At 39.8% G+C, this 27,058-nt stretch overlaps 1 protein-coding gene across 2 annotated transcripts; it reads left to right on the top strand.

Annotated features, from left to right (window-relative positions):
- LOC149776807 (N-acetylglucosamine transporter UNC93A-like) lies at positions 1 to 27,058 on the top strand. 2 transcript variants are annotated; one of them, XM_089941506.1, is made up of 4 exons: positions 1 to 422; positions 22,059 to 23,064; positions 24,015 to 24,282; positions 26,260 to 27,058. In XM_089941506.1, the coding sequence occupies exons 2-4, from the start codon at positions 22,207 to 22,209 to the stop codon at positions 26,484 to 26,486; spliced, it is 1,353 nt and encodes a 450-aa protein (XP_089797632.1). In that variant the 5' UTR covers positions 1 to 422; positions 22,059 to 22,206; the 3' UTR covers positions 26,487 to 27,058. The 2 variants fall into 2 exon arrangements, with proteins under 2 accessions (XP_089797632.1, XP_089797633.1); XM_089941507.1 differs by lacking the exon at positions 1 to 422 and adding an exon at positions 18,499 to 18,892.

Here is a 27,058-nt window from a genome sequence, read left to right as displayed (position 1 = left end):
TAGTTTAGACTACATCTTGTATGTTCATATTATAGATACAGGCAGTTAAAGAGACTCTATGCCTGCTTCTCATATCAGTCTAATCTACCGCGTGAAACTCGCAGTGTTAATGCTTCTCGACGGGTTTTATGTAAGTTACAAAACAAACAAAAAATGAACATTATAAAAAGGCATTTGATGCACTTTTGGAAAACTGGGAAACGGAACTGTCTCGGACAAGAATAAGACGATATAAAATGTCGGCTGTGTGGAGCAGACGATAACCTGCTTTCGTGGAGTTTTTTTTTTTATGTAGCTCGAATTATCTCCTTAACAGCCAACAACAACAAAATCACGGAAACAGAGCTAATAGGATCTTTGTTGGCAAGATTTCGGAAAGCGGACTTTCAATCTTGATGGTGCACACCCCAGGGTACGAACAGGTAATGATTGAAAATTAGCTAGTAAGCACCATTGGCCTTTTTAGACATATGGAATATTTTAGATATGGAACATGCAAAGACGAATAGATATAAAGATATTTAATGTTCTACACGGTTAAGCTATTTACTGGGCCAAAGAACTGAACAATGCAAGAAAAGAAGTAAAAGTTGAACAGATTTCGCGTAATTCTTGCTGAAAGAAGAATATACTTTATAACATTGCTAATGACACGTTTGTTAGGTAAAATTATTGTTTTATCACTTACAAATATCATACGATTATCTATTATTGTGCGAACAGCGAGGATTATTTTCTTCATGTAATTGTATGGTATCGCATACAAACAAATTCACCGATAACATGACTTAAACACGTGCTAGGGACAGCCTTAATTTGGCGGTGTACGACTGGTTTGTATCTGTAGTGTATGAATGGTAGCAATTTTCTGTCCATTAGGAACTACTTGAAATGGGTTACATTGGTGTTATCTAAATTGTCAAGCATATTGTGTTTATACTTGTAACACCAAATGTTTGGCGGTCGTCACAACTACATTGATGGAGAAGATATATGATTGCGGAAAGTTGAGCATAATTATTTTTAGTGGAGTCGTGAGACGATTTTGCTTCATTATAACCCTTGTATGTGTCCAACGTTCAAAATGTGTGAAAACTCATAAGTCTTCAAATGGGCACAAAACGTAGCAGCAGGGGGGGGGGGGGCGAATCCGACATTTTGTCCAAACGTCATTTGGTTTAATTGTTACTTTCTGCACTCAGCGGATCCGGTGTCGTCAGCGCCCGGTAAAAAAAAAACGACGTCGTCGTCGTTGTCATCGTCGAGGGGCCAAATCGACAATTGTCCGGACGTCATTTGGTTTAATTAATGCCTTCTGCGCGCCGATCCTAGCGTCGTCAGCGTTCGGTAAACACATCGACGACCGCGTCGATGTCATCGCCCCCCCTGCTGCTATGATCTTACAAACAGAGTGATCACTAACTCCTCCTCTTGTAGATCAATTAGGTTATTTGACTGATCGGTAAGTCTGAAATTAATTCTCGTTAAAAACCGATTATGGCATCGCATATAGACCGGATTAATCGGACTCTCAACGATTAAGAATCCCGGAGGGGCTGTTGGTGAGAATGAATAAAGGATATACCCCTGTTGAGCCTGATTTGATTGCTTGGTATTCACCTGGTAACTCCCTTCGATAACATCGCACACTAGATTGATTGATATCACCGATGCGATATTTACGTTGTACGGGGCAATATGCCTACCACCATCTCCGTTATCGTGTCTGAGGATAGTTGATGGACTGAGAAAATCATTAAGAGACTTTCTTAGTTCTGGCGCGTTGTATCCTGGAAACTTGAAATCGGGTAAATCGGCTTCTGTGATATTATACTCGGTTAGGAATTTTTGTTTATTATCATCGCTGCTATCGGATATTGTTTTAACGATTCGTTCATTGATATATTCCATGTCTGATATAAGTTGATTTAACACCTCAACGTGTTTTTGTGCTTTTGTTTTCCGTAGCTGTTCTAGTTGTGATTGGCAAATACGATTAATCTCGGCAAACATATCAATGATATCATTTAAACTAACTGTGATCACGACGGATGATTCAGAAGTTTTCTCATGCTGAAAATACCATTGCATGGTATTTCTGTTTTGAAATATAAACCAACTGGGCAATAACGTGCTTTTCATAATAGACAAATTATCTTGATGCCGGGGGGTAATCTCATGATACGATTGCTCGTCCGCGGCGATTTCATGAGGTGGATTCTTAGGCCATCCTAGTATGGTTCTTATTGAACTGTTATAGATATCAACCATATACCCCGGTGTGCTTATTTCAATCGTTGACGATAACGTCGGTTCATGAACCGTAATAGCGATTTTTGATTCTTTTCCTGTGATCGATTTTATCCTGCGTTGAAATTCTTCATTGATTTGTTCTATTTGGTATGACCCAGTTGGTATTGTAACCTCCTTCCAGTCTGGGGTCCCATCGGGCTTATTTGTCCATGCAAAAACCAGCGAGTTATTAGGTTGTTGTCCGTTAAATGCGTCCGCTCGAATATTAGGCCAACTGTGATATACTCGCAATTTTGCCAGCGCTATTTCCTTCACTGGAACCGGCGACGGGAAGTTCACACTGAATTCTGGCTTCGTTGACGTTATCGATATCATATTTGTTTGTACCGGAGTGGTGTTCTCCGCGATCCGCTGAAGTAATTGAAACCCTTCGGGGTTCAGCGACATTATTATTATTCGTTGTTTTTAGTGTTTAATTTTGACACCGAATCTTGTTTTAAGCCATTGAAGTGGTTCCGGCTTCCAGTTGAAAATCCTCGATTTTTGACATCGCGGAGCTATACAACTGGACCATCGTGGAGAATTCAACATCGGATATGAACAAATTATCAATCGACAACGAGATCAACCCGGATAATTTCGAGTACGCGTCGGATACTATTTGATGTTTTACTGTATACTCGTCGAGTTTTTTCTGAGAACACGATGATATCTTTCTGGTGATTGCGTTGGCGACTCCAGCAATTGTTGTTGCCGCGGAGATAGCGATTGAAACGGTGATCGGGGCCATCATGGTCATTGTGGATGAAATGACACCGGCACCAGCTACTATACCGGACACCGAGTACACGGCCACGTCGATGGCGGTTATTCTTCGGCGGTATTTTTTTATTTTTGCGCGGTATTGTTCGGAAAGCGTTTTTAAGCTCGCGGAGAATTCTTTTGCGGTATCGAATCGATATTGATGTGACGTCGGTGATACCTCTGATTCAATTACCTTGGTGGTCATTTTTATTTTAAAAGAGCTAGTGTTTTTAATTAATTAGATTCGCTACAAATTCCACATACCATGTGATGTTTGCCTGGGCTAAATTTCTATCAACGGCATAAATTGTAAACTGTTCAGTTGCGTTCCTGTCTATAATTGTTGATATTGTATTGTTAAACCCGAATGAACTCGACGATAATATATTAAACTGCATCATTGAAACCAGTGTCAATCGATAAATGCCCTTAACAGTTGCGGTAATATTTACTGTATTCTGTGTAGGAGTCCAATCGAATGATCCATGCCGAATTGTGTATACTGTGTTGATGATGTTCTCATGAGGGGTTTTTATTTTTTCGAATTGCTCTGCTACTCTCGGTAGTCCGTCTTTAATCGCTTCAACATCAGTTTTGATTATTTCTATTTCCCGCCGACTCGCGTCTATATTATTCTTGTTCGCTGTAACCTTAGTAATGAGTGTATTTATTTCCCCTCCATACGCGTCTACATTTTTTTTGTTCGCTGCAACCTTAGTAATGAGTGTACTTATTTCCCCTCCATACGCGTCTACATTTTTTTTGTTCGCTGCAACCTTAGTAATGAGTGTATTTATTTCCTGTGTATTCTCGGTTATACTTTTTTTGTTCGCTGCAACATCAGTTTTGATCGTTCCTATTTCCCCTCCATACACGTCTATACTTTTTTTGTTCGCTGCAACATCAGTTTTGACTGTTTCTATTTCCCCTGTATTCGCGTCTATACTTTTTTTGTTCGCTGCAACATCAGTTTTGACTGTTTCTATTTCCCCTGTATTCGCGTCTATATTCCTTTTGTTCGCTGCAACATCAGTTTTGACTGTTTCTATTCTCCATCCATGCGCGTCTATATTATTCTTGTTCGCTACAATATCAGTTTTGATCGTTCCTATTCTCTGTTCATGCACGTCTATACTTTTTTTGTTCGCTACAATATCAGTTTTGATCGTTCCTATTTCCCCTGTATGCGCGTCTATATTTCTTTTGTTCGCTGCAACATCAGTTTTGATCGTTCCTATTTCCCCTGTATGCGCGTCTATATTTCTTTTGTTCGCTGCAACATCAGTTTTGATTGTTTTTATTTCCCCTCCATACGCGTCTATACTTTTTTTGTTCGCTGCAACATCAGTTTTGATCGTTCCTATTTCCCCTGTATTCGCGTCTATATTTCTTTTGTTCGTTGCAACATCAGTTTTGATCGTTCCTATTTCCCCTGTATTCGCGTCTATATTCCCCTTGTTCGCTGCAACATCAGTTTTGATTGTTCTTATTTCCCCTCTATACGCGTCTATATTCCCTTTGTTCGCTGCAACATCAGTTTTGATTGTTCTTATTTCCCCTCCATACGCGTCTACATTTTTTTTTGTTCGCTTCAACATCAGTTTTGATTGTTTTTATTTCCTGTCCATACGCAGTGATATCATTTATAGTTGTTGTAATCTCATCCAGCTTGGTATTTTTTTTTACCAAAGAATTTATCAAAGTTGTCATCGATCCTGTTAACATTTTTTCGTAACGTGTAAAATTGGCCCGACAGCGTTGTAAACTCCGAAATAGTAGTTTTTATCCCCGCAAGATTCGGTTCGGTTACCGTCGGTGTCCCAAAAAAACTAGCGGTAGTGAGTTGTATATCGGTGACAGATTTTTTCACCTGCGCGTTGAGTTCGGTCACCGATCTATCTAACCTTGTAAAACCGTCTTGGACTAATGTTACCCTATCCGTCACCGTCGACAGATGTTCACCCGGTTTGAGTCGTCCATCGCTGGTATACAGCGCGATAGCGTTCTCGGCGGCATCACGCTGTCGTGTTAAAACGTCATCCAGCGACACATTACTGGATTTCAATTTACCCTGGCGGTCTTGAAATACAACTATTTCACCTGGGTCAACACTTGTTAAATTCAACGTATCGGCGATTTCATCCTCGATTAGTTTTTTTATGTCATCGGTGGCGGGCGTTTTTGTGGATTCTTTCAGCGCCGAAACCGGTCGTCCCCAAATATCAATCATCGTTATTGTAAAAAAAACGGTGTTTTTAATTAACCCGCCGGGCCTCTACGACCCCACTAGTGTATTCGTTTACAACCACATGAGGTGGTTTCCGCGATGATGAAATCGCCGCGTGTACGTTCAATACCTCACGGCCACATATCGGTGGGTCGCTTAATCGCTGTGTTGGCAGCGTGGAATAAAAAACCCGGGCTGAACACGCCCGGGCTGAACACGCCCGGATATACCGCATGAACTCGTTCGGCGGGGCTAACCCGTATGAATCAAAATAGACGATCGCGCGCGGATCAATCACGTATGCAACCCAATGAGTTTCCGCTCCGGAGGACCCATCGAGGTTAATTATGCCTGTTTCAATATTCCTTGGTGCCGCCGGTAATTGATCCCTCATAAAAACACCTCTGAAGTTTTTTATCGCTAGCGCGTTTGCGGCGTCTATTAAATCAAAATTAGACATAGGAGTCATAGACTCTTGAGTTAATAAACGGTTCCCGGTAGTCTTAGACCCTTTCCCGAGTACCATGAATACGGGGTTCCCGGTAGTCTTAGACCCTTTCCGGCCACGGATCGTTTCTTTTTATAGCCTTTCCCGGTTGCCTTTTTCAGTGCCATTCCCGCCGCGGTACCAACGGCCCCCAACGCAGCCGCCTTAGCCACTGCTGGTGCGGCCGCGGCAATCAACGCTGGAATCGCAGCTAACAGCGGAAATATCCCACCGGTCTTTTCCATGTTTTTAATCGCTGCGGCCGAGAAATCTATCTGAACACCCTTTTTATTCTTCATCGCATTATTGAAATGTTTTATTTGACGCGCCGTCAACGATATCTTATGATTACCACCCGCCATCTGCGACGGCTTCAGCGTTATTGTGGTCCCGCATTGTTTAGCCGACTTTGATCGTAATTTCTTGACTTGACCATCAGTCAACTCTACACTGACGACACTATACGACATTTATTGTAAACGCGTTTGTGCTTTCAATTACATGTTTTCCACTGGCGCATCAATGATTCTCATTCGTCCGCCAACACCTTCCAACAGCATTGATTTATCGCTGAGAATGACAGCAACCGCTCTGTAATTAACACCACCCGGGGCTATACGAGCTCTAAAGTGTATATCAACGACGGATTGTCTCGTTAAATCAAGATGTTCCAACGAAAAATAATAAATCGGATACAGCTTTTTAAAATCAGATTGTGATATTTGCAAACCAGTGTCGACGTTTTGATCACGACCCATATATGACAGCAATCGATGATACACACGTGCGATATGGTTGTCGCCGTAATTAAGCTGTATATCCTCGGATGGTTCCTGTTGTCCGTTTATTCTCAGCGAAACATCCTTGACTCCTAATTGATCAAATATCATATGGCTGCGTTCTTGATTACCCAATCGTTCCCTATTCTGTAGCGCTATAAAAATATGACGCGGGGCCGAAACGCCTTGTTTTGATGCCAAGTGCCATGTAAACGTATCGGCGACGTTATCCTCTTTAGCATCAGTTGTTACCGCTGGCCAACTCAACAACGATTTCCCTCCCTGTTCCATAAATGCTAACAATCGTGCTTCCGTGGTAACTGATGGAGTCAGCACCGGCATCCACAATGCCATTTTAGTTAAAACAACCTTACCGGCAGCGACGCCAGCAGCACGCCATATTGCATTGTTATCATCGCCCCTTCGCGTCAGCGCGATTGTATGCTTAGCCCCATAGATAACTTTTCTAACATTTCTGCAGAATCCAAATATGTGATGGAGTGGAATCGCGCATGAAAACTTTCGGCGTGGTCTTTGCAACATTGTTACTCGTGCTGCGAATCCCATATTGTAATTATCGTTAAGACTTTTTATAACAGTGAAATCAGCGCCTGGTTTTGCTCTGCGATCTGGATTGGCTGCTTCAGCCTGGTCAACTGCGGTATTTTCTTTCGTCAGCACGTTAACATACTGAAGATGATCAGCGTTATCGGAGGAGTCCTTTGCGAACATCATAGATGGCCCCGCCAATCTTGTGTAATCATCCGAGTATCTCGCTAACCCAATTATCGTTGTTGCAACATCAACCTCGCGTTCTATTGATTCAATTTCTCGCCCGTCAATAAGATATCTGGCGCTCTCAAATAACGCCATGATACCGTTGTTGACGAAGCCAACTCGAACACGATCTTCATCTGCGTATGGTGCATTATCGGCAGCATTTGTCACGAGTTCTCCCTCAATTTCGATAAACGCTTCACACGGCAGAAAGTATTTACTGGTATCTTGGACTTGAAGTTCAATTCGCGATCGTAGGTCGGCTTGTGGTGGTTGATAGGAATAAAATTGATAATCGCGGACAGAATCATCCCTGCGCACTGGGGCATCTATATCAAACGCGGGATCAGCGGTTCGCGCAAACATTTCTATTATTATTCATGTCGATGTTTTCAATTGCGATTTTTTCGTCGTAAATTCTTTGAATTCTGTTTAAGACCACTCCCCCGCTATTGCGTTCATGGGCGCGTTGGTGGATGACTGAGCCGCCAACGACTCTAATTTTTCTTCCACGGCGTTATTTATTACTTTACTGACATTTGCAGGCATCACCGTCGTTGATGGCATCACCGGTGGTTTTTGTTTTTTTTCTTCTCACCAACGACATTAGTTTGTCCTTTGCTGCAGAAAGCGCCTTTCCGGCAACATCTCCAATAGCACTAATACCCTTATCACGAATAACATCAATAGCCTTCATTCCTAATTGTTTGGCTAACGGCGCTACTTTTGGAGCCATTCTTGTAAATAACCCCGCAATGGTATTATCGAGACCATCTCCATAGTACGCGCGGTAAACAGGCAATCGCGAGTTTACCACGTGGACGAGTACTGGTTTATCATGGTTGTAGTGTATGATCATCTTTATTATAAAAACATCAGTTTTTCAATTAGTGACTGTGATCACCAGTGATTGTGATCACCAGTGATTGATCACCCCCTTCCCTTCCCACCGAATCATAAATTCTATCAAAAACCGGAATAAATTTATCAAAATTTCCTTGGGTTTTTGCCCTCGATAAAAATCCGGTTTTTTTCTGGTTTTTTCTTGATTTTTAGTCATTTTTGGTCGTTTTTTGTTGCCTATAGTCGTTTTTTTTCGATTTTTCAGCAAAAACATCGATTTTCTCTAAATGATTTCCTGGGGTTTTCACCCGTAAAAACCGACCAAAAACTACTAAAAAACGACCAAAAACGACTAAAAAACGACCAAAAATTAACAAAAACGACAATTTTATAATTTTTTTAATCATCCACTAACTCGTCTATGAGCGTTCGATACGCACTAATATCCATGATACCGCCCGTAAATAACCGCTTGCAAATATCAGCGGCCTCATTGATTATTTCCGGAGAGTTATTTCCGGCTCGTTTTCCTCCGATTAGTACCTCTAGCCGTGATATATCACTGAGAACACTGTTAGGACAGGTAACGCCGTAGGATTCTTTACCAACAGAGTATCCTTTTCCTTTTTTTAGTTTTACCCTTTTTTCAACTTCGTTGTGGAATGCGTCGTAATCGGGATTACCACGATGTGGTAATGCATTCTCGTGTTTACTCGCTAAATACACTATTCTTGTCCAATCCTTTAACGTCTTTATATTTTTCTCGTAACCGCTATTGATATGCTCCTTATCTCGTATGCTCTTAGCAAAATTAGAGGCAGTAAAATCAATTAATTCTTCCCTGCTGCTGAAGCCTCTAATTTGATCTATTGTGCTCTTCTTGGGTACATTACGGGGTATATTCCCCCTTTTCTCTTTTTCTTCCGGTATTTCTTCCGGTATTTCTTCCGGTATTTCTTCTTCTGGTTCTCTTGCGGTAGCATCTAGTTCTTCTTCGTCGGCCATTGTAACATAAGGTTCTTGTGGGTCCATTATAGCGAGTGGTGGTGACCTCCGTGTTGTAGCAGCCGCTATTTTTGCAGGGAGTGTTTCTAAAGACCTTTTTGTTTGTTTTGTCTCTGCCGCTATCTTTTCAAGCGCATCGAGGACGGGTACAGTTGCCGCCGTAACATCTTTGGTCGCTTTAGTTACCGGGGCAAAGAGTTGTTCGCTTCCAACAGTAAAATCGGTTTGTAGTTGCTGCCGCGTTTGAAGTTGTTCTCGGACCCTGTCTCGTAACGGTATGAACTTTTTAAGCGCTGCTAGCCGCTCTCTGGCTAGCCGAGTAGTAAGTGATTCGCCTACCATTATTGCAATTGCTCCGCAATTTATAATTTCCCGCCGAGTGTACCATCGGGGGCTCCACGGAGTTTTCGTCTATAATCCTTCTAATGTTTTTGATCTTACTAGAAATCTCCCGGCGTCGTTCATAAACACGTCCGAGTTTTTTTCGTATTATTTCAACGGCAGTGAATAGTCCAATGAATGCATTTGCGTCATTGTGGTACAAGTTTTCATTAATCGTATGTTGTAATCGTTTTATAAAAAAGTACTCGCGGGCCAGGGTAAAACACCCCCGTTTCGATTGTTCGTTAATAATCTCATAATCGGATAATATTTTTTCACTGTCGAGACCATCAGATAATTCAATTCCTTGATTTTTTAATTTTGAAATCTCGGCTAATATATTATTGATGTCTTCGATATTCATTATTCTTATAGAACATCTTGTTTTTAAATAAAAAAAAATGAAACCCCGCGAATCAATCCCGAGGTGTTTAACAATTCGTTTTCTTTGAAACAGACGTGACCTTGTCACGGTGACTTCGTATCTATATACGAAAATCGAATTTTGTGTCCGGTCTTTTTTGAGATCGCTGTTTGATATACTCGTTCTGCAACAAATCGTACTGCGGGCATAGAAATATCAAAATATTTTCCTGCCGCATTCATGGAGTGAAAAGTTTTTTCCTCGTGAGTTATTGTATTAAATGACCTTACGGGTTTTGCTTTCTTTGGGTATTTACCAGTCTGGCCTTTTTTACTGTTTTCACTCTGAGAGATAGCTTGCAGATTACACAGTATGTTATTTTGAGGGCATCCATCAATGTGATCAATAACGAGACTATCTTTGATCAATCCGTGGAAACATTCATAGATGATTCTGTGACAGAGATATTTTTTTCCTCCAGCAGTAAACATCAAATACCCCTGATTATTTTTCCATCCAACTGGTTTTTTTAGTCTACAATTTCTAACAACACCGTCGTGAGATGCCTCGTAATTAACGAGCACAGGGTGAGGTCTGAACTCCTGGCCCATTTGTATAATAATACTACTTGTCTAATTCATTATTTGGTTTAATTATAAACCTTTTAACGTAGTCTTGGGGGGTTTTGATGACGGAGTCAGCGGTGGGGTCAATGACGGCGTTTTTAATTCGCTTGTCATAATAGCGTTTTAGTTCCCTGTATCGCTTTCCGCCACAATTAATACACAACTGCGATTTTCCTCTTACACCAACGTGACAAACCAAGCACGGGAGGGGGCCAAGAGAACCATTACGAACGCTTTGTAAATGATACCCGCAGAATTCACCTCTACATGATTTATTGCACGGGGTTGTCGACCCAATCATCAACCATTTGCAGTGATTCATTATACTATATTCTTTCATTTAAATACTTGTTTTAATTATATGGATGAGTTCGAGAGATTAGCAGCAATTAAGCCCTGGAAAAATATTAAGTTCAATCTCGATAGAGTCCTCAAGGACACACCAAAAGCGTTAATAAACGATAGAACCCTGTTGAATAAAATACGCGATTGTATCAATGAATTCAAGCGTGATGGTGCATCTCATAGTTGGTCAACATTTCGAATTGATGGTGTTGCTAATGCTACCATGAACGACAACCGCGCAGCAACGATAATATCACAACTTGGCTCCAGCAAGTATTTCTTCAGAGTAAAATTCATTGTCCGGGTGGAATCAGGTAATTGGATCATACGTGATAAATTTGAACCAGTTCTCAGCGACAAGAAAACAGTCATTGTCAGCCGCGACTCCAAGCCGGGGTTGTTAACCGGAATTGACAGACCATACTATGAACGAGCGTATCCTGAAACAGCAGTTGTTTATGGAATATACCCGTTAAATAAGAAACCTGATATCCGAAAACTGAAACCAATGAAACAGTCAACGGGGATAAATTGTGTAGCAGAACGAATAATAGAGCATTTTACAAATGCATGTCGAGGAAACAAATTGACTGATTTACGACGTAGCAAAATCAACCAGTGGGAACTAACCGTAAAAGAGCGTGGAGCAACCATCAGCGACATAGCGAGATTAGAAACGTCGTTGAGATTTCCAATAACCGTTACAACGATAACCGGTGAAGTATTACACGAATCAAAGTACAAATCAAATGGGGCCCCAATCAAAATTATTGATCATAACGAACACGCATGGACGCCCGCGATCACAATATTTCCACGGGATAGAACAGTAAAGTATATACCCGAAGAATTTATACAGGATAGTTTTCTCGCGGAGAGGAAACTATTTGATGCTATTGCCTACTTGTGTAAAAACGACCCTGTATCAATGTGGTTACTTCGCAGCGCTGATACCTTTGATCAGTTTGTAAGACCAAACGGTGAATTATATCGCACTGAAGCGTTTCACAATAAGATGAAAAAAACCGCCATGGAATTTGAAGAGCATGATGAACAACTGCTAACAAATTGTTTTACGATTCCATCGGTTGCGGCTCATGTTGCAGCAAAGAAAAATGCGTGGAGTCCAACGCGCAAGGAATTTCTACCGGATGTACAATCCAGTTGTTTGGAATATTATCACGGTGGACTATGGAACACTGAATACAACCGCGACGCTATGATTTCCGTTGATATGGATGCCTGTTATCCAGCGAGTTTTCTCGGGTATGGATCCGCCGCTGAGTACTTTAGACGATTTGGACACCCCAGACATGAAATGACTCGTGTTGCTATTAATGGACCACTGCCTGATTTTGATTTAACCGGATTCGCACGCATAGTATCATTTGAGTTCGCGGCAGGACTTCATCGCTGTTGCTATATTTGGATCGGTAGACACATGGCTGAAAAGAAGTGGCTGCCAATAGCGCTGCTACGGTATATGATTGATTGTAAAATGCTAGTTTCGTTGATTGTCAGTGACGCGATTATATCATACCGAGCGCAGACTGAAGTCTGGTTACCAGAACCGGAGCGTCTAGATAGCATAATTGACGAATCCAGAAAACACATCGATGCCGACGAGGAATATATCATCGAATGGTCCAGGAGGATATTCAACCAACGAAACCACGAGGCAAAAGATCTCGGTAGAAGAATAATTGGTAAGTTCACACAAGGTGGAAAAAACTGCGACTACAAACGATATTGCTCACGGCTGATTATAGATGACGCGGAATATGATTTCGTAATTAAGGACGCAGTGGCGAAAAATAGATACGTGAACTGCGAAACAGCTTTCTTGTCCAATGGAACAAGGTTGGGTACAGTTGTTACCTACAGCGATGGAGACAGCCCAGCATACCCGCATTTGAGGGCGTCTATGCTGGGTTATGCTTGCATAAATTTATTCTCGATGATAAATAAATTTCCCGACACCGCGGTTAGAGTAGCCGTTGATTCGTTTTATGTTGACGTAAAGTACAAGGAAAACGTAGCCGAGTTTACTAGTCCGGACGAGAGTTGGGGTACATGGAGAATTAAAAATGAAATACGACGCGATTATTCCCCGTCAGCAGATGTCACCGTTGAAAACAATTACCTACGCGGTGATAAATTGTCAGAATGGTCTAATGCACCACCGTGTTCTGATCCAATTTGTAGACACAAAACAGTTTATTTAAGCGGCTGTGGCGGGTCAGGAAAGACGACTCGGGCAATTGAATTATTTCGAACGCGGGCAAGTATAATCGTGCTTACACCGACCCATAGACTAGCGCGAGAGATTAAACAACGAAATGTTGACGCCGTTACTTATCACAGCTTTTTTCGATACAGCGGCGGTGAGTGGACTCCTGATCGAATGGGGGAAAAATTTATTCCCGAGGTTATCATCTGGGATGAGATATGTACTGTTTCGTTAGATGTTTTACAAATGTTTCTTGATTGGTTGCTGCTCGCGAATACAGCGGTAATCATGTGTGGCGACCATGGCCAACCACCACCATTTGTCGGCGAGGGTCCACATGATTGGTTAAAGGGTTTTGTGGACTATTATGAAGAAACCGATACTGATTACCGAGCACTTGATGAACAACTGCGCGAGGTTAAAAAATTAATCAGATTACAGCCGGATAGAATTCAATGTGAAATAATCCGCGAGGTGATTCCGGAAACGCCGTTAAATGAATTCTGGGAAACATGGAAACCAAACGATTTGATTGTAGCGAGCAGAAAGATAGTCAGAGACACACTTCAGCGGAAGTTGTTTACGTTGCATAAGGAAAAGTTTCCAACGCGTCCAGTGCCGTTATGTTATAGACCCCCGGATACACGGCGGCAGAACATTGAAGTTGAAATCCCGGCCCCGACAGCGTCAGGGACAAAAAAACAAATTCTCGTGCTGAATGATATTGTGCTCGTTGATATCAGCGTCGTTGAGGACGCGCTACGTGCTGATAAATCCCCGTGGACGCTAGGATACGCAACAACAATACATTCCTCGCAGGGACTAACCATCACCGACACAATTGTTTGGATGGTTGATAATCGCATCGAATGGTCGAATCTAGTCTATCTTGCAGTGTCCCGAGTACGAAGGATAAATCAGCTTCGAAGAATTGTTATTGACGGAGTCACTGACGGAGTCACCGACGAAGTCACCATCGATGCAAGTGTCATCGATAGAAAACTCTCGGGTTACCGCCAACAGGATAAAAAAAAACAGCGGCGTTTTGATATTGATGCCGAATTAATAATTGCGTTACGACAACAACAGAATAATCACTGCGCGAGTTGTAATTGTGTAATGCGCTGGCGTTATTCGGATAAAGACACTCGCCAATTTACCGTGGACAGGATCGATAACAGTCTCGGTCATGTCAAAACCAATGTGAGGTTGACATGTCTTGAGTGCAATAGACGCAACGGCGCTAGTTAAGACCACGCGGGGGCAATTGAGTATCGTCAGGTATCACTTGTAGTTGCTCGCGTGTAAACCCCCGCTGTGGGGCAGTTGAATCCAGTCTATAAATCGGTGGTCTACCAGTTGATCGTGTTATCGTTGATATGTTATGTGTGGTAACACTCCAGATAGGATCAGTAGCTCTTTTTTTACCGCCTTCAAGCTCTCCTGGTTCGTATAGATATCTAACAGTGACGTCGCCGAGAATCGGCTTGGAAACGCTATCTATTTTTGATCTTCCGGGTATATACTCGTATTTAATCGCGTCGCTGGGCTTCATGTTGATTGCTCGGGTAATCTCGTCATTTAACGCTGCTATTACGCCTGGCAACCTTTTGACCCGTTCACGAGATCGTTTTTCTTGGATGAATTCCTTCGCGTATTGATATCCAAATAACCGTTCAGCAACAGTCCGATTGAATCGTTCAACAATTGCCTGATCACGATGTAGCGCAGTATGACCTCGTCGTACCGCGACGCTATGGTGTTTCAGCGTTGATAAAACAGCGCCGCGAAATTCACTACCGGGATCAACTTGTAATAGATTTGGCCAGCGCAGAGGACCTCTTCGATAAATCCGCTCAAACGCATTGGCCACTTCAGTTGCTGACTTTGTTTTTAACGGCTCCGCTTGTTTGTATCGACTCGCAACATCAACTACGGTTAGCGCGTATTTGTAACCGTTGTCATGCGGCAGAAATAGTATATCAGCCTGATGAACTTCATTAGGTACGCTGACATCAAAGCGCGAGAAGTTGATTTGTTTAGGCGGTGGTAGATAAATTTGCCATATAGCCTGTCTGGATAACCAATTAGCCGCGGTGGCCCTCGTTACTTTTGCAGCGCTTGCAAGCTTACCAATTGCGGCCTTCCCCTTCCAGTATCCTCTCGGAGAATAATAGATGGATTCCATGTTGTTATTATAAACGCTAGCGTTTTCAATTACCAGCGCGAGAAGCTCCGCTTCCAATCATTAATTTACCTTTCATAGCCGATTTTACCAACCATGAGGCCAATTTTTCTTTGACGGATTTATCAGGAATAGCATTTAGCGCGTGAATTAATTTTACGTCCACGATATGACGCTGTTGCAGATCGCTACTTTTGTAGTAAGCAACATCATGAGCATGACACGCCTTATCGATAGCGTTTATTAGATACTCACCGGGTTTGGGCTGATTTTGATCATCGAGTCTGATATCTAATCGTGTTCCGGGGCCACAGTAGCTATATCCTGGGAGGTGTTTTTCTCCTGGATACTTTGCCCACGGGGTTCCGGGGAGTTTTGATAACTTGGCTGCAATATCACCTCCTCGCTTTTTTTTAAAACATCTCCGGGTTTAATAGAAATAAATCTAAATTTCTTTGTACCGCATTGTACACACTTACCAGTAAGCGCCGATCTGTTATTTTTTGTTGTAGCGGTTGTCATATCATTTGTGCCAGTACGTACTCTACACTTCACACAATATAGATCCATAATTTATGTATAGAGACATGAATATAATTGACTTTTCAGCGACTAAAACAAGAGAACCAGTTAAGCATGTTGCAGCGTTACCAAACTCGATCCGGATGATTATCATCGGACCATCTGGATCCGGCAAGACGCAATTGTTACTTAATTTAATAATGAGATGGATGAAGTGGGATAAGTTGTATTTAATCGCCCCTAGCGTAGATGATCAACGATGCTACGAGGTGTTGAAAGATTTCAACGAGAATGCATCAGCGATCGCTAAAAAAATGTCATCGAGTTTATTACAGATATCAATGATGCACCAGGTATTGATGATATTGATGGCGACGTTAACAATCTAGTCGTGTATGATGATGTTATGTTAGACAATCAAAAAAACCCAGCTAGGATATTTTCCAGAGGCAGGCATAAAAACACTGACGTGATATATGTCACTCAACGATACACTCAGATTCCAAAAGTAATCAGAGACAACTGTAATATTCTTGCTGTATTCAACGGCGTTGATACACACACGCTACGAAATATTTGGCAGACATGGTGCGGCGGTGACATGGACTTTAATGTTTTTCGAAACTTTTTTAGTCATGCTCAGTCGACCCCACATGGATTTGTAACGATAAATTTACATGACCCTCGGACACGATATCGTATCGGACTTGACCAAATATTCGGTTAAATTGTAAATAACCACTTAGCAGCGGGGGGGGGGGGGGGGCGATGACATCGACGCGGTCGTCGATGTGTTTACCGAACGCTGACGACGCTAGGATCGGCGCGCAGAAGGCATTAATTAAACCAAATGACGTCCGGACAATTGTCGATTTGGCCCCTCGACGATGACAACGACGACGACGTCGTTTTTTTTTTACCGGGCGCTGACGACACCGGATCCGCTGAGTGCAGAAAGTAACAATTAAACCAAATGACGTTTGGACAAAATGTCGGATTCGCCCCCCCCCTGCTGCTAACGTAACGACAGCTGGTTGCCATGTGGAAAGCGATCATCCTCGCACTCGGACATCCACTTGTGGTGGACATAGAGAATAGTGTGACTCGGTCGTCCTCCTTTAATATTTTTGTGCTTTATCATCCAATAACACGCATATATTTGTACCAAAGCTTTTTAATTTGGTTTGAGAATAAATTAATTTTATTGACAAATGTTTCAACGAAAGTTTCCTTTCAAAACCCACTAACGTCTGTGTAGAATTAATTCATTAGTACACATATATTTGTCGATTTTGTAACCTGTGTGTTGATTGTTTGACGTTTACTCCAAACTTTTACAAGTTAAAACGTTACTTGCAACTATACGAATGCTTGTAAAATAAATGATTGACAAGCTACGATAAACATTTTGACAATTAGGCTGAAGATCACTGTTTCTCATATGCACTGAACAAGACCGTTTATAAGTTGCAATGAACAAGACCGGTTGTCAATTCACCAACAAGACCTGTTGTCAGGTGCAGTGAACAAAATCGGATGACATTGGTTGTTTTTGTCAGATTTAGATTCAGATTCTTTATGTACATTTAAATATTCCATACTTATTGAATACAACACAAACTGATCGTGAATATGGGTAAAATATATCAATACTTGCTCAATAATAAAACATAATTCGCTTCCAATAGTACTGAGACTTTACGCTGAGAATGGAATCAGATTGCATAAAATGCCTTTAAATTTCAAAAACTTACAGTACATGTTTGACTAAATTACATATAATTATTTCTTACGAGTAGTTTACCGCGTTTACACATTCACTCACTTTATCACAGATCGTTGGTACCAACCATAACTTACACTGAGAGATTTGTCCGGAAATAACACAAATTAAAAACCAGTCAGAAGTGATATTAATCGTCAACCTCCTTTTGGTCTCTCAATAAGCATATCTAAGGTTTTTGCTTGCTCTTATAGATCTATAAAACAACATTGTGGACAGGACTACTATAGATTTATCTCAGTCTTAGTTAGACACATTAATCAGGACTTAAGCATCCGCTGAATCAGGGTATTTCCATTGCACACATCTAGAAAACTAAACATATTTAAATAGTGTTTCAGCAGTCATAACCAGTTAGAGATGTTATTTTGTGACTTTAACTGCAGTACTATATGTAGTGTGGTTACTATTATTCTCCAGCTACGTGTTACTTTTGAACCTTTATGATCCAATATTTATAGGTTACTGCATTTGTATGGGAAAATATGAACGAGTTTTGCGATGGAATACTGCACGAACTTGTGAGTTCAGTATATCCTTCCGACAAAACAAGTTCATATTTTCCCATATAAATGCAGTAACCTTTTTATTATATGCTCATTTCTTTCATTCTACCTAAGGGTTAATTATATAAACAAAATACACTACAAGAAACAACGTAAATGAATGAATGCCGTATTCCAAACTAAATACACAAGCGCAGATTTGTCATTACACAATGACATCATTATTAATGCGCACATAACTCCGCCCAGATAAATTTGAACTTAGTAACGCGCTCGACACAACTTTCGAAAGAAAATGGCGTGTCTAGTTAAAAAGGAAATTTGCAGTCATATTGTGAATGAATGCACATTGCAACAACTTTTCCATTTGATCTGGAATGAATATATTTTGGCATTTTGTTCCGATTCGACGAAAGTTTGTGATTTTGGACTGGATTCATCTGTGCAAATTATACATGAAATACATCGGATTGAAGTGGCGCTGGAGAAGCGTGTTTACGTCTGGAAATGTGTTTCTGTTTCTGTCACTGAATGTTTGAAATCATAACGTGGGGAAAATATGAAGTCTTTCAATTGCAATTATCAAAAAGACGCTATGGAATTTAATGCTTATTTCATTTTGAGTGCAGTAAGGAGGATGCAATTGCACTTATCATCAAAATTACAGCAAAATTTCGAAATGTGTAATACAGATTGAAAACCTATGACAAGGCTCATGTAATTTGGATTTGCAGAATTAAGAAAAACATTTGGAGGAAATTCAGGATGTAAAACTGTAAGTAAATTTTATTTTGCCATTCTTATCACCAGATAAGGAAGACACTATATGCCTTGTCACTTGTATGTTATTTGTAAGGACCTAATCTTCAGTCTTTTATATAATGTAGCTATCCTAAATCCGTAACATTGTATCAACGCGGAATGTGCCAAAACAGCTGTTTTTTTGCAGTCCACGAAACATGTTTTACTTCATTCAGAAACAAATTTCAACAACCACAACGTAAAGAGCCTCTTACGCCAGTGTACATGATTTGTTTACAAATCAAAAGTGCTGGCGTCTGCCTCATTGTTTGTTTAGAAAGTAGTTCCTTTATTCACGTGAATGCTATATGTGTATTGTTGCGCGCGTTCAGTATCGGGGAATATTGAACGATTCTAACAATGTAAAGTTAACGGGGAAAATTGAGCATATAATAATATCAAGTATTTTACATTTTATAGACAAGAGATCAAGTTCCACATACACAATATCATTTGATGTTGACATATTGTTTACATTCAACACATATTTCAGAAAATTAAAGTATACACTCTCAATGACATTAGTACTAGGAAATCCTCAAACTTCAAATACGCGAAAGAAAAGAAGTAATGTATTTGTGAAATAATTCCATACATTCTCTTGAGTTTAATGTAAGCTTTTTTCAAAGTGTAAATTAACAATTTTAAGTGCTTTTCTGCAAGTCTGTTGAGCTTTTGAAATTCACCATTACTGAAAAAGACAAAGATAATTCAAGATTTGTTTTATAGTTTCTACTACTTTTCCACGATAAAACAAGTTTTCAGAATTCAAAATTATATTTCCCAGTCTGAGAAGATTATTTTCGTTTTAACTTTATTTACTCTATTTTTTTTTCTCCACACAATACTATTAAAAAAGGTGGAATAAAAATAGTTCTGAGCGTACAAAGTTTGATAGTGTGGCTTAAGAATTATGTGGATTAGAGGATAGTTTAGCAGTGAAGATCGAATTTCGTTCGTCTGTGAGAAAACGAGATATAGTTTGCTTCATCATAGAAACTTTATAAAGGGGTGGAAGGATCTAATTGCACCCTGACATGATCTATGTCCCTGGTTGTGTTTTAGCTCAAACATCTGCAGGGACGATATGCCAGCGAAGTCAAGTTTATATCTTACAAAATGACGTATGTACTCTAAAACCGGTGTAAGGCCTTAGAGTCGGCTCTCAATTATATGTCTGCCACTGTCGAAATTGGTCGCCCATGATCTGCGCACTGCCACAAGTATCGAAGATGTCAATAACTTGTCTATTTTAACAAGGAGGAACATTTCCAAACATTACTGAATATGCTAACGAAGACTATCAAAGATGCTAATGATAATAATTTATTTTTAATCTCGCTCACTCAAACTTTCAGCTTCCACAACCTGTTTCGGAAACGTTCCGATCACGTAATTTAGACAGCGTTTGCTCGTCTTCCTGACAAGTGAATGCACGACTATCGCTGTTGGAAAGCAAGCAAACGGATTTACTAAGGTGACGAAAATTCGGACAGTTCCGTTTTATTTGATATGAAATTACAGTTGATAAAAATAATTTTACTTACAGCTTGAGATTGAATTTCGTGCTTTAAATGTTTGGAGAAGTTGAATTTCATGCATATTAACTGTTCTTATGAGTTACGTCAATAGCTGATGTATGTAACGTTATGTGCTCAGTGTTTACCAATTCAAATGTCAAATTACGTGATTAGGTCGGCGCCAGCTTGTTTGACATGTGCGATTTTGTAATGTCAAAGTGTCTATTTGGGCGTATAAAACAAAAATTAAAAAACTGATTACACAGTGAACAAACACAATTTTTCAGTTCAAATGTTTATCAGACATTCTTTTTGAAGTTTATAAGTCTGCCAAAATACACGAAAAGCACTATGAACCGTTGTGTTTTATGTTCCTGATGAAACTCTTGATCCATGTACCTGCACACGTTTAGACTTTGGTGAACCGTGTGATCGTCTAGAGAAACATAAAGCCAGTAGGAAACACCAAGCAGGTGACAAGTACCAACCCAACGAGGAACATCAAGCAAGTGAAAAATACATGATAACCGTACCAGCTGCCAAAATTTCAGTTACCAAATGGTTCTTCTTTAGTGAAAATTGAGTGGTTCAATATTTTTCAAATTCTTGAAAAACATACTTTGCAGTTCAAGTATCTGATACAAGTGGTTTCTCTTTAGTCAAAATGAGGTAGTACATTTTTTCTTCAGAAACATTCTTTATGAAAACATTCTTTTTCTATGTAAGTCATTGTCTTCCAAATTAACCTACAAATTTAATTTATCTTAGTTTGACGTCCTCAGAATCGTCCTATCACTTTATAAATCAAAGGATAACAGTGTTTCTTAGAATATTACGAACAAGATAATGAGCATGTTAATTATAGACAAGGTTTGATTGTTGTCCTCTCGTTCTAATTGTCTATAATTACCTGATCTCAAAATTCTGGGATTTTCTAGTAATCATTTTAATGCGCATTATGGGCACTGACGGACCTAAAACAGGGTGCACTTTGCGCATGTCTCCTATACTAGACAATTGGAAGGCGGCGTCAGAGATTTATTAACGTGTAAAGAAAGAGCCACAAGAGCGTGAACGTATGTGGTACAAATGCAAAGTCCCGTGCACCAGAATGACAGCTGATGAAACAAAATATTTATTTCCATCATAACATTCTGTTAGGACCAATTTACTTCATTCAGAATTTAAAGAATTAAGAGTTCGGCGAAACTAATGCTCACCATTAGAAACACCATGTTTACTAATTAAGGAATTATTACCCTGGTTGTTTCACTCCCACTTCCATTTTAGTCGTAATAAAATTAATCCTTAAAAAATGTATTGCATTTGTTCGACAAATGGTTATACCAGATTATATCTTAGATGCGTACACTGGTAAAGCTTATCAACAAGACTGGTAATACACCTTCCAAGTTTGTGAGTAACTATCATCAAATTTTCAATCACGTAACAGCTGAAAGTTCGTACGGTTTTGTACTGGGTTGGAGTAATGTAAATAAATTGATAAAATTATAGGTATTTTCCGAGAAATAACAACAACTGTCGTCGATCTAGATATTTTAGCGCTACAGTAAGAATAACATATATATTTATTTCATTTTATTTCCTTTAAAATTTCAGTTTGAGGTCAACGACAAAAGAAGCCGGTAGACATATACAGTACAACACAATTTGATTCACAGCAAAGGAAAACATCATCTCCACAGCTTGTGGCAAATAACTGAAAAACGAATTGTTTCAAAACTTCGTGGAATCTAAGCTGTGCATAATGTGTCAAACAAATAAAATGGAGAATACAACAAAAGAGAGATGTTGCAGAGGAAACGAATTGTTTGGTACAGTGATTTTATCCCTTTCCTTCACGTTCATATTTACGGCCTATCTTGCAATTCAGAACCTTCAGAGTAGTCTGAACCAAGTGGATGGACTTGGAATGATCTCTCTTTCTTGCCTTTACGCCATGATTATTGTGTCCGGTATTCTTGCACCTGCGATCATACGTATCATAGGTGTTAAATGGTGCATTATTGCGTCTTTCATCTGCCATGTTATATACACTGCAACTAATTTTTATCCAACGTTCGTCACTCTTGTTCCTTCATCAGTTCTGTTGGGAATAACTGCTGGGCCTATGTGGACAGGGCAAAGCGTGTATATAGCACACAAAGCGTATTCCTACGCGCAAAGAACATACAAAGATCACCACGCCATTCTGAGTATTTACAACGGAATTTTCTTCTGCATGTACGAAACCACGCAAATTACAGGCAACATAATATCGTCTCTCGTTCTACATCAAGGAGCTTATAATAAAACTAATAATACGTTGTGTGGAAAGGATGATTGCCCAGTAGTTACGAATTCTTCTCGGATTGTGGAACCCGAGAGATATATTGTATACACATTACTTGGTGTGTTTCTGGTTTGTGACGTCATAGGTTTACTCATTTCTGCGTTTCTTCTGCCACCATTAAATCAATCAGTGGACGATGGCAATCAAGGCAGTGTAAAGCAATCTTTCATTTCATGTGGCAAAGCCTTGGGCGACCTTGACCTTTTACTTCTTGTTCCACTAATTATATTCATGGCGATGGAACAGGCTATTTTATGGACTGATTTCACCAAGGTAAGCTATCCTTGTAATGTTACGTTTCGTCTACATTTTTAGCACGTATACCAATATAATCCATCACGTCTGGCCTCTTTACTCATGTAAAAGTTTATGTTGTGAAAATTGTTTTGCTAAGGATGACAATATCAATACATGTCGGACAGTCAGTTCGGAAAATCGTTGTTTCTTATGAGTATAGTGAGCAAAACGAAAGGTTTGTTTTATTACGTGTCATAGCATGCTACTTTGGGGTTTAAAAGGTCACATTCGTTTAACAAAAATATTTATTTTACGTATGCAGTTTGATAAAAGATTTACCATTGAAATTTGATCTCTAAATCCTCAGTCTAATATTTACATTTTGCAGGAGACTGGAGGGGATGGGGATTGCAGTTTGGACATAGGTCCACAGTCGTTTTCTAAAAAGTAGTCTTCACATATATTTTTGTTGTTGTTTGTTTCAGCTAAACCATTCTATTGAAAATTGGAAAATATGTGCTTGTAAAATTTTAGTATGTGTTTTACGCTAGAGTTAATCTTTCCTTATTACTCGATTTGATCCAATGTTACAATGGCATCCTGAACTAACGAACATGAAACCTTTAAAAAATAGATCCATTTCAGATTCAAATTTCAGATTCATAATTCAGTTCAAATAAAGTGTGCAAGTGGAATCTATATTAATATTTATGAAAACCATAATAATTAGTGTTAAGATATGTAAGTTGGGATTCCCAAGTCTATTCTAAATCCTTAATGTGAAAACTGTAATCATTCAAAAGCGTTTGCTATCACATTACTTTAATATAATAGTCCTCAAAACATTGACTATTTTCGCTTCCGTTTCATCTTCCAGATAAATATTTTCACCTCACGTAGAGATCTAGGCCGTCTAGGATATACAATTTTGTACGTTGACGTCAATGACATTGGTTAAAATTTAAATATATTCTTGCTTTTTACAGTCCTATATCAGCTGTCCATTCGGCATCCAGCAGATCGGTTTCATCATGGCGGCATACGGTGGCTCTACCACAGTATTTGCTTTACTCTTCAGCCGTCTCGCCGAGTACAGCGGCAGATATGTTCTCTTTGGAATGGCCGCAGCTATTAATATGGCCATTTTCATATCTCTGTTTTATTTTGATCCATCGCTAGCCGAGCAAAGTTACATATTCATCATTGCCGTCATATGGGGTGCCTCGGAAGGAGTCTGGCAAACTCAGTCAAATGGTAAGAATGCCATGTCATAACATTTACATTATACTCACTGTTCATTAGTGTTGATTTGAGACATCGTCATTGTCCATTAGTGTTGATTGTGAGTACCCCCACAGTCCATTAGTGTTGATTTGTGAGATATCCACTGCCCATTAGTTTTGATTTGTGAGTTATTCACGTTTTCTATTTTTAATGATTTATTTGCACAAGTTAAACATTTTTACTTGCTTACTATATGCATATATTATTGCCACAATATCTCAGTCCATAAAAGTTCGGAGGGATTTAACATATGTCGGATTGCCTATAGTAGCACTGTCATCAAATCAAGGTGTACTGTCTATAGTAGCACTGTCATCCAATCAAGGTGTACTGTCTATAGTAGCACTGTCATCCAATCAAGGTGTACTGTCTATAGTAGCACTGTCATCCAATCAAGGTGTACTGTCTATAGTAGCACTGTCATCCAATCAAGGTGTACTGTCTATAGTAGCACTGTCATCCAATCAAGGTGTACTGCACACAGGAGCACTGTCATCCAATCCAGTTGTATTGCCTACAGTAGAACTGTCATCCAATCAATGTGTACTGCACACAGTAGCACTGTCATCCAATCCAGGTGTATTGCCTACAGTAGCACTGTCATCCAATCACGGTGTATTGCCTACAGTAGAACTATCATCCAGTCCAGGTGTATTGCCTACGGTAGAACTGTTATTCAATCAAGGTTTATTGCTTACAGTAGAACTATAGTCCAGACCAGGTGTATTGCCTACAGTAAAACTATCATCCAACCAAGGTGTATTGCCAACAGTAGAACTAGCATCAAATCTAGGTGTAATGCCAACAGTAAAACTTTCATCCAATCTAGGTGTATTGACTACAGTAGAACTGTCATCCAATCTAGGTGTATTTACTACAGTAGAACTATCGCCCAATCTGTGTGTAATAACAGTAGAACTTTCATCCAATCTAGGTGGATTGACTACAGAAGACTACTGTCATCCTATCAAATGTATTGCCTACAGTAAAACTATCATCCAGTCAAGGTGTATTGCCAACAGTAAAACTGTTATCCAGGCAAGGTGTATATAAAATTTAAATTCCTCATTTTCTCGAAAATTTTGGATGCAACAATAGTGCAACACCTAGACATGTGTATGAGATGATCACGTCAAGACCACTTTTAACACAAAGAAGCACTCGACAACTCAGTGAACTCGAATAAAACTTTTCTTAACAGTCGTTTCCATGCAGTACCCTTTAACTACAATAATGTTGCAGACACTGAGTATGCTACATCAAAGATTCCATTCTATCTACATATCAGATACCTTCGAACATTCCTTAGCAGTTTATGATGTTCGTACTTGACACCATGTATACCTTTTGCCTAGACTTCCTCTCCCAGCAATATAGTCTTTAAAATTGATTTATATATTGTATACGTGGATTCTACAACACAGTCAAACACTTAGTATCACAGACTGTCGACGACACATATATCTCGTTGATCGGATATGGGAGTTGAAGTACATCTGATATCCAGGTTATGAAATTACTAAAACTGTCACTCTCATATTCAGACTCAGCTCAAAATTCTGACATCTCATATGCTGAACTTTGAATTCGAGATTTTTTTCTAGGCAGGGTACAAGAATTAGCTCAGAATCGTATATTTAATATCGGACTGCACTTAAAATTTTGACTTATGTTTGGAAAGTATTAAAATTAATGACCAATCAGAACTTTTGAGTTGAATCTTTGTGATTAATTTGTGTAACGTCGGGTGTTGCAGAAAGCCTGTTTCTTTAAAAAGGGAGACCTTATGTTCTGAAGCCGGCACGGAACGAGGACCGTGAACATGCATAGCGAGTTTGCTACCGTACTGCAGCGGTATTCAAGGCTCATAGTTGTTTTCTCCATTCTGTAATAATATACTATCGCATAGATTTATTTAACGGTCACTTTTTTTTCTTTACTTTTCAGCTCTGATCGCCTTTCTGTTCTCCGAAAAGAAGGAATCTGCCTTTGCGAATTATCATACATGGAAGGCCATTGGGTTCACCATCACGTTCGTCTATGGCAATTTTCTCTGTGTGTCATCAAAACTTTATATTGCAATTATACTCCTGGCGGTTGCCACGTTACTGTACGCCATTGTCGAAATCAGGGTAAGACGTCGTCGAGGTTCCCAGGACATCGTTCCATCTTAGTTGGCACAGGTCAGCTACGATCTTCCACACTGCCTGTTAACCCGGACATGCTACCCAGGACTGCGTTATACCCTGGACTTGTTACATAAGAATGGCTGTTAACCTAATGTGAATCCATGACTATGTACAAAAACACTGAACACTTTTGTTTGATGCCGAACGATGATAGTTCAAGTCCGAAAACGTCTAATCTATCTTATCACAGTTACTGGTCTAAGACAGGAAAATGACTATCGCATGCGCCTCCCCACTCACCCACCCACTTCACCCAACGTATCCACATGCCTCACCTCAGAATGTTTTTAAATAATTTCAGGTACCTAATTCGTTTCACACGAATTATTTAAAACTAATTAGGTACACTTAAATACATCTAATGACGCTAACCTGAAAATTTACCGAGTTACAGACAGGACAAAACTCGCGACGTATGGTGGGATGAATTATAAATGACGTAATGTTGATATAAACCGCCTATATCGTCTTACTCTTAACATCATATTACAATCTTGTATAAAATATTCTCTTACTATATTTGGATGATTCAATAATAAATTTGTTATAAACGCTAA

Source organism: Sinohyriopsis cumingii, chromosome 18 (genome assembly GCF_028554795.1).
Source record: "Sinohyriopsis cumingii isolate HCF-2022 chromosome 18, ASM2855479v2, whole genome shotgun sequence".
Classification (NCBI taxonomy): Eukaryota; Metazoa; Mollusca; class Bivalvia; order Unionida; family Unionidae; genus Sinohyriopsis; species Sinohyriopsis cumingii.
Note: the sequence above shows the minus strand (reverse complement) of the source record. Positions and strands in the feature narration are given on the sequence as shown.

Coding starts and splice junctions, on each gene's coding strand:
- LOC149776807 (XM_089941506.1), top strand. CDS start 22,207: ATGTGTCAAACAAATAAAATGGAGAATACAACAAAAGAGAGATGTTGC. Junction 23,065..24,014: donor TATGGACTGATTTCACCAAG/GTAAGCTATCCT, acceptor TGCTTTTTACAG/TCCTATATCAGCTGTCCATT. Junction 24,283..26,259: donor CTGGCAAACTCAGTCAAATG/GTAAGAATGCCA, acceptor TTTACTTTTCAG/CTCTGATCGCCTTTCTGTTC.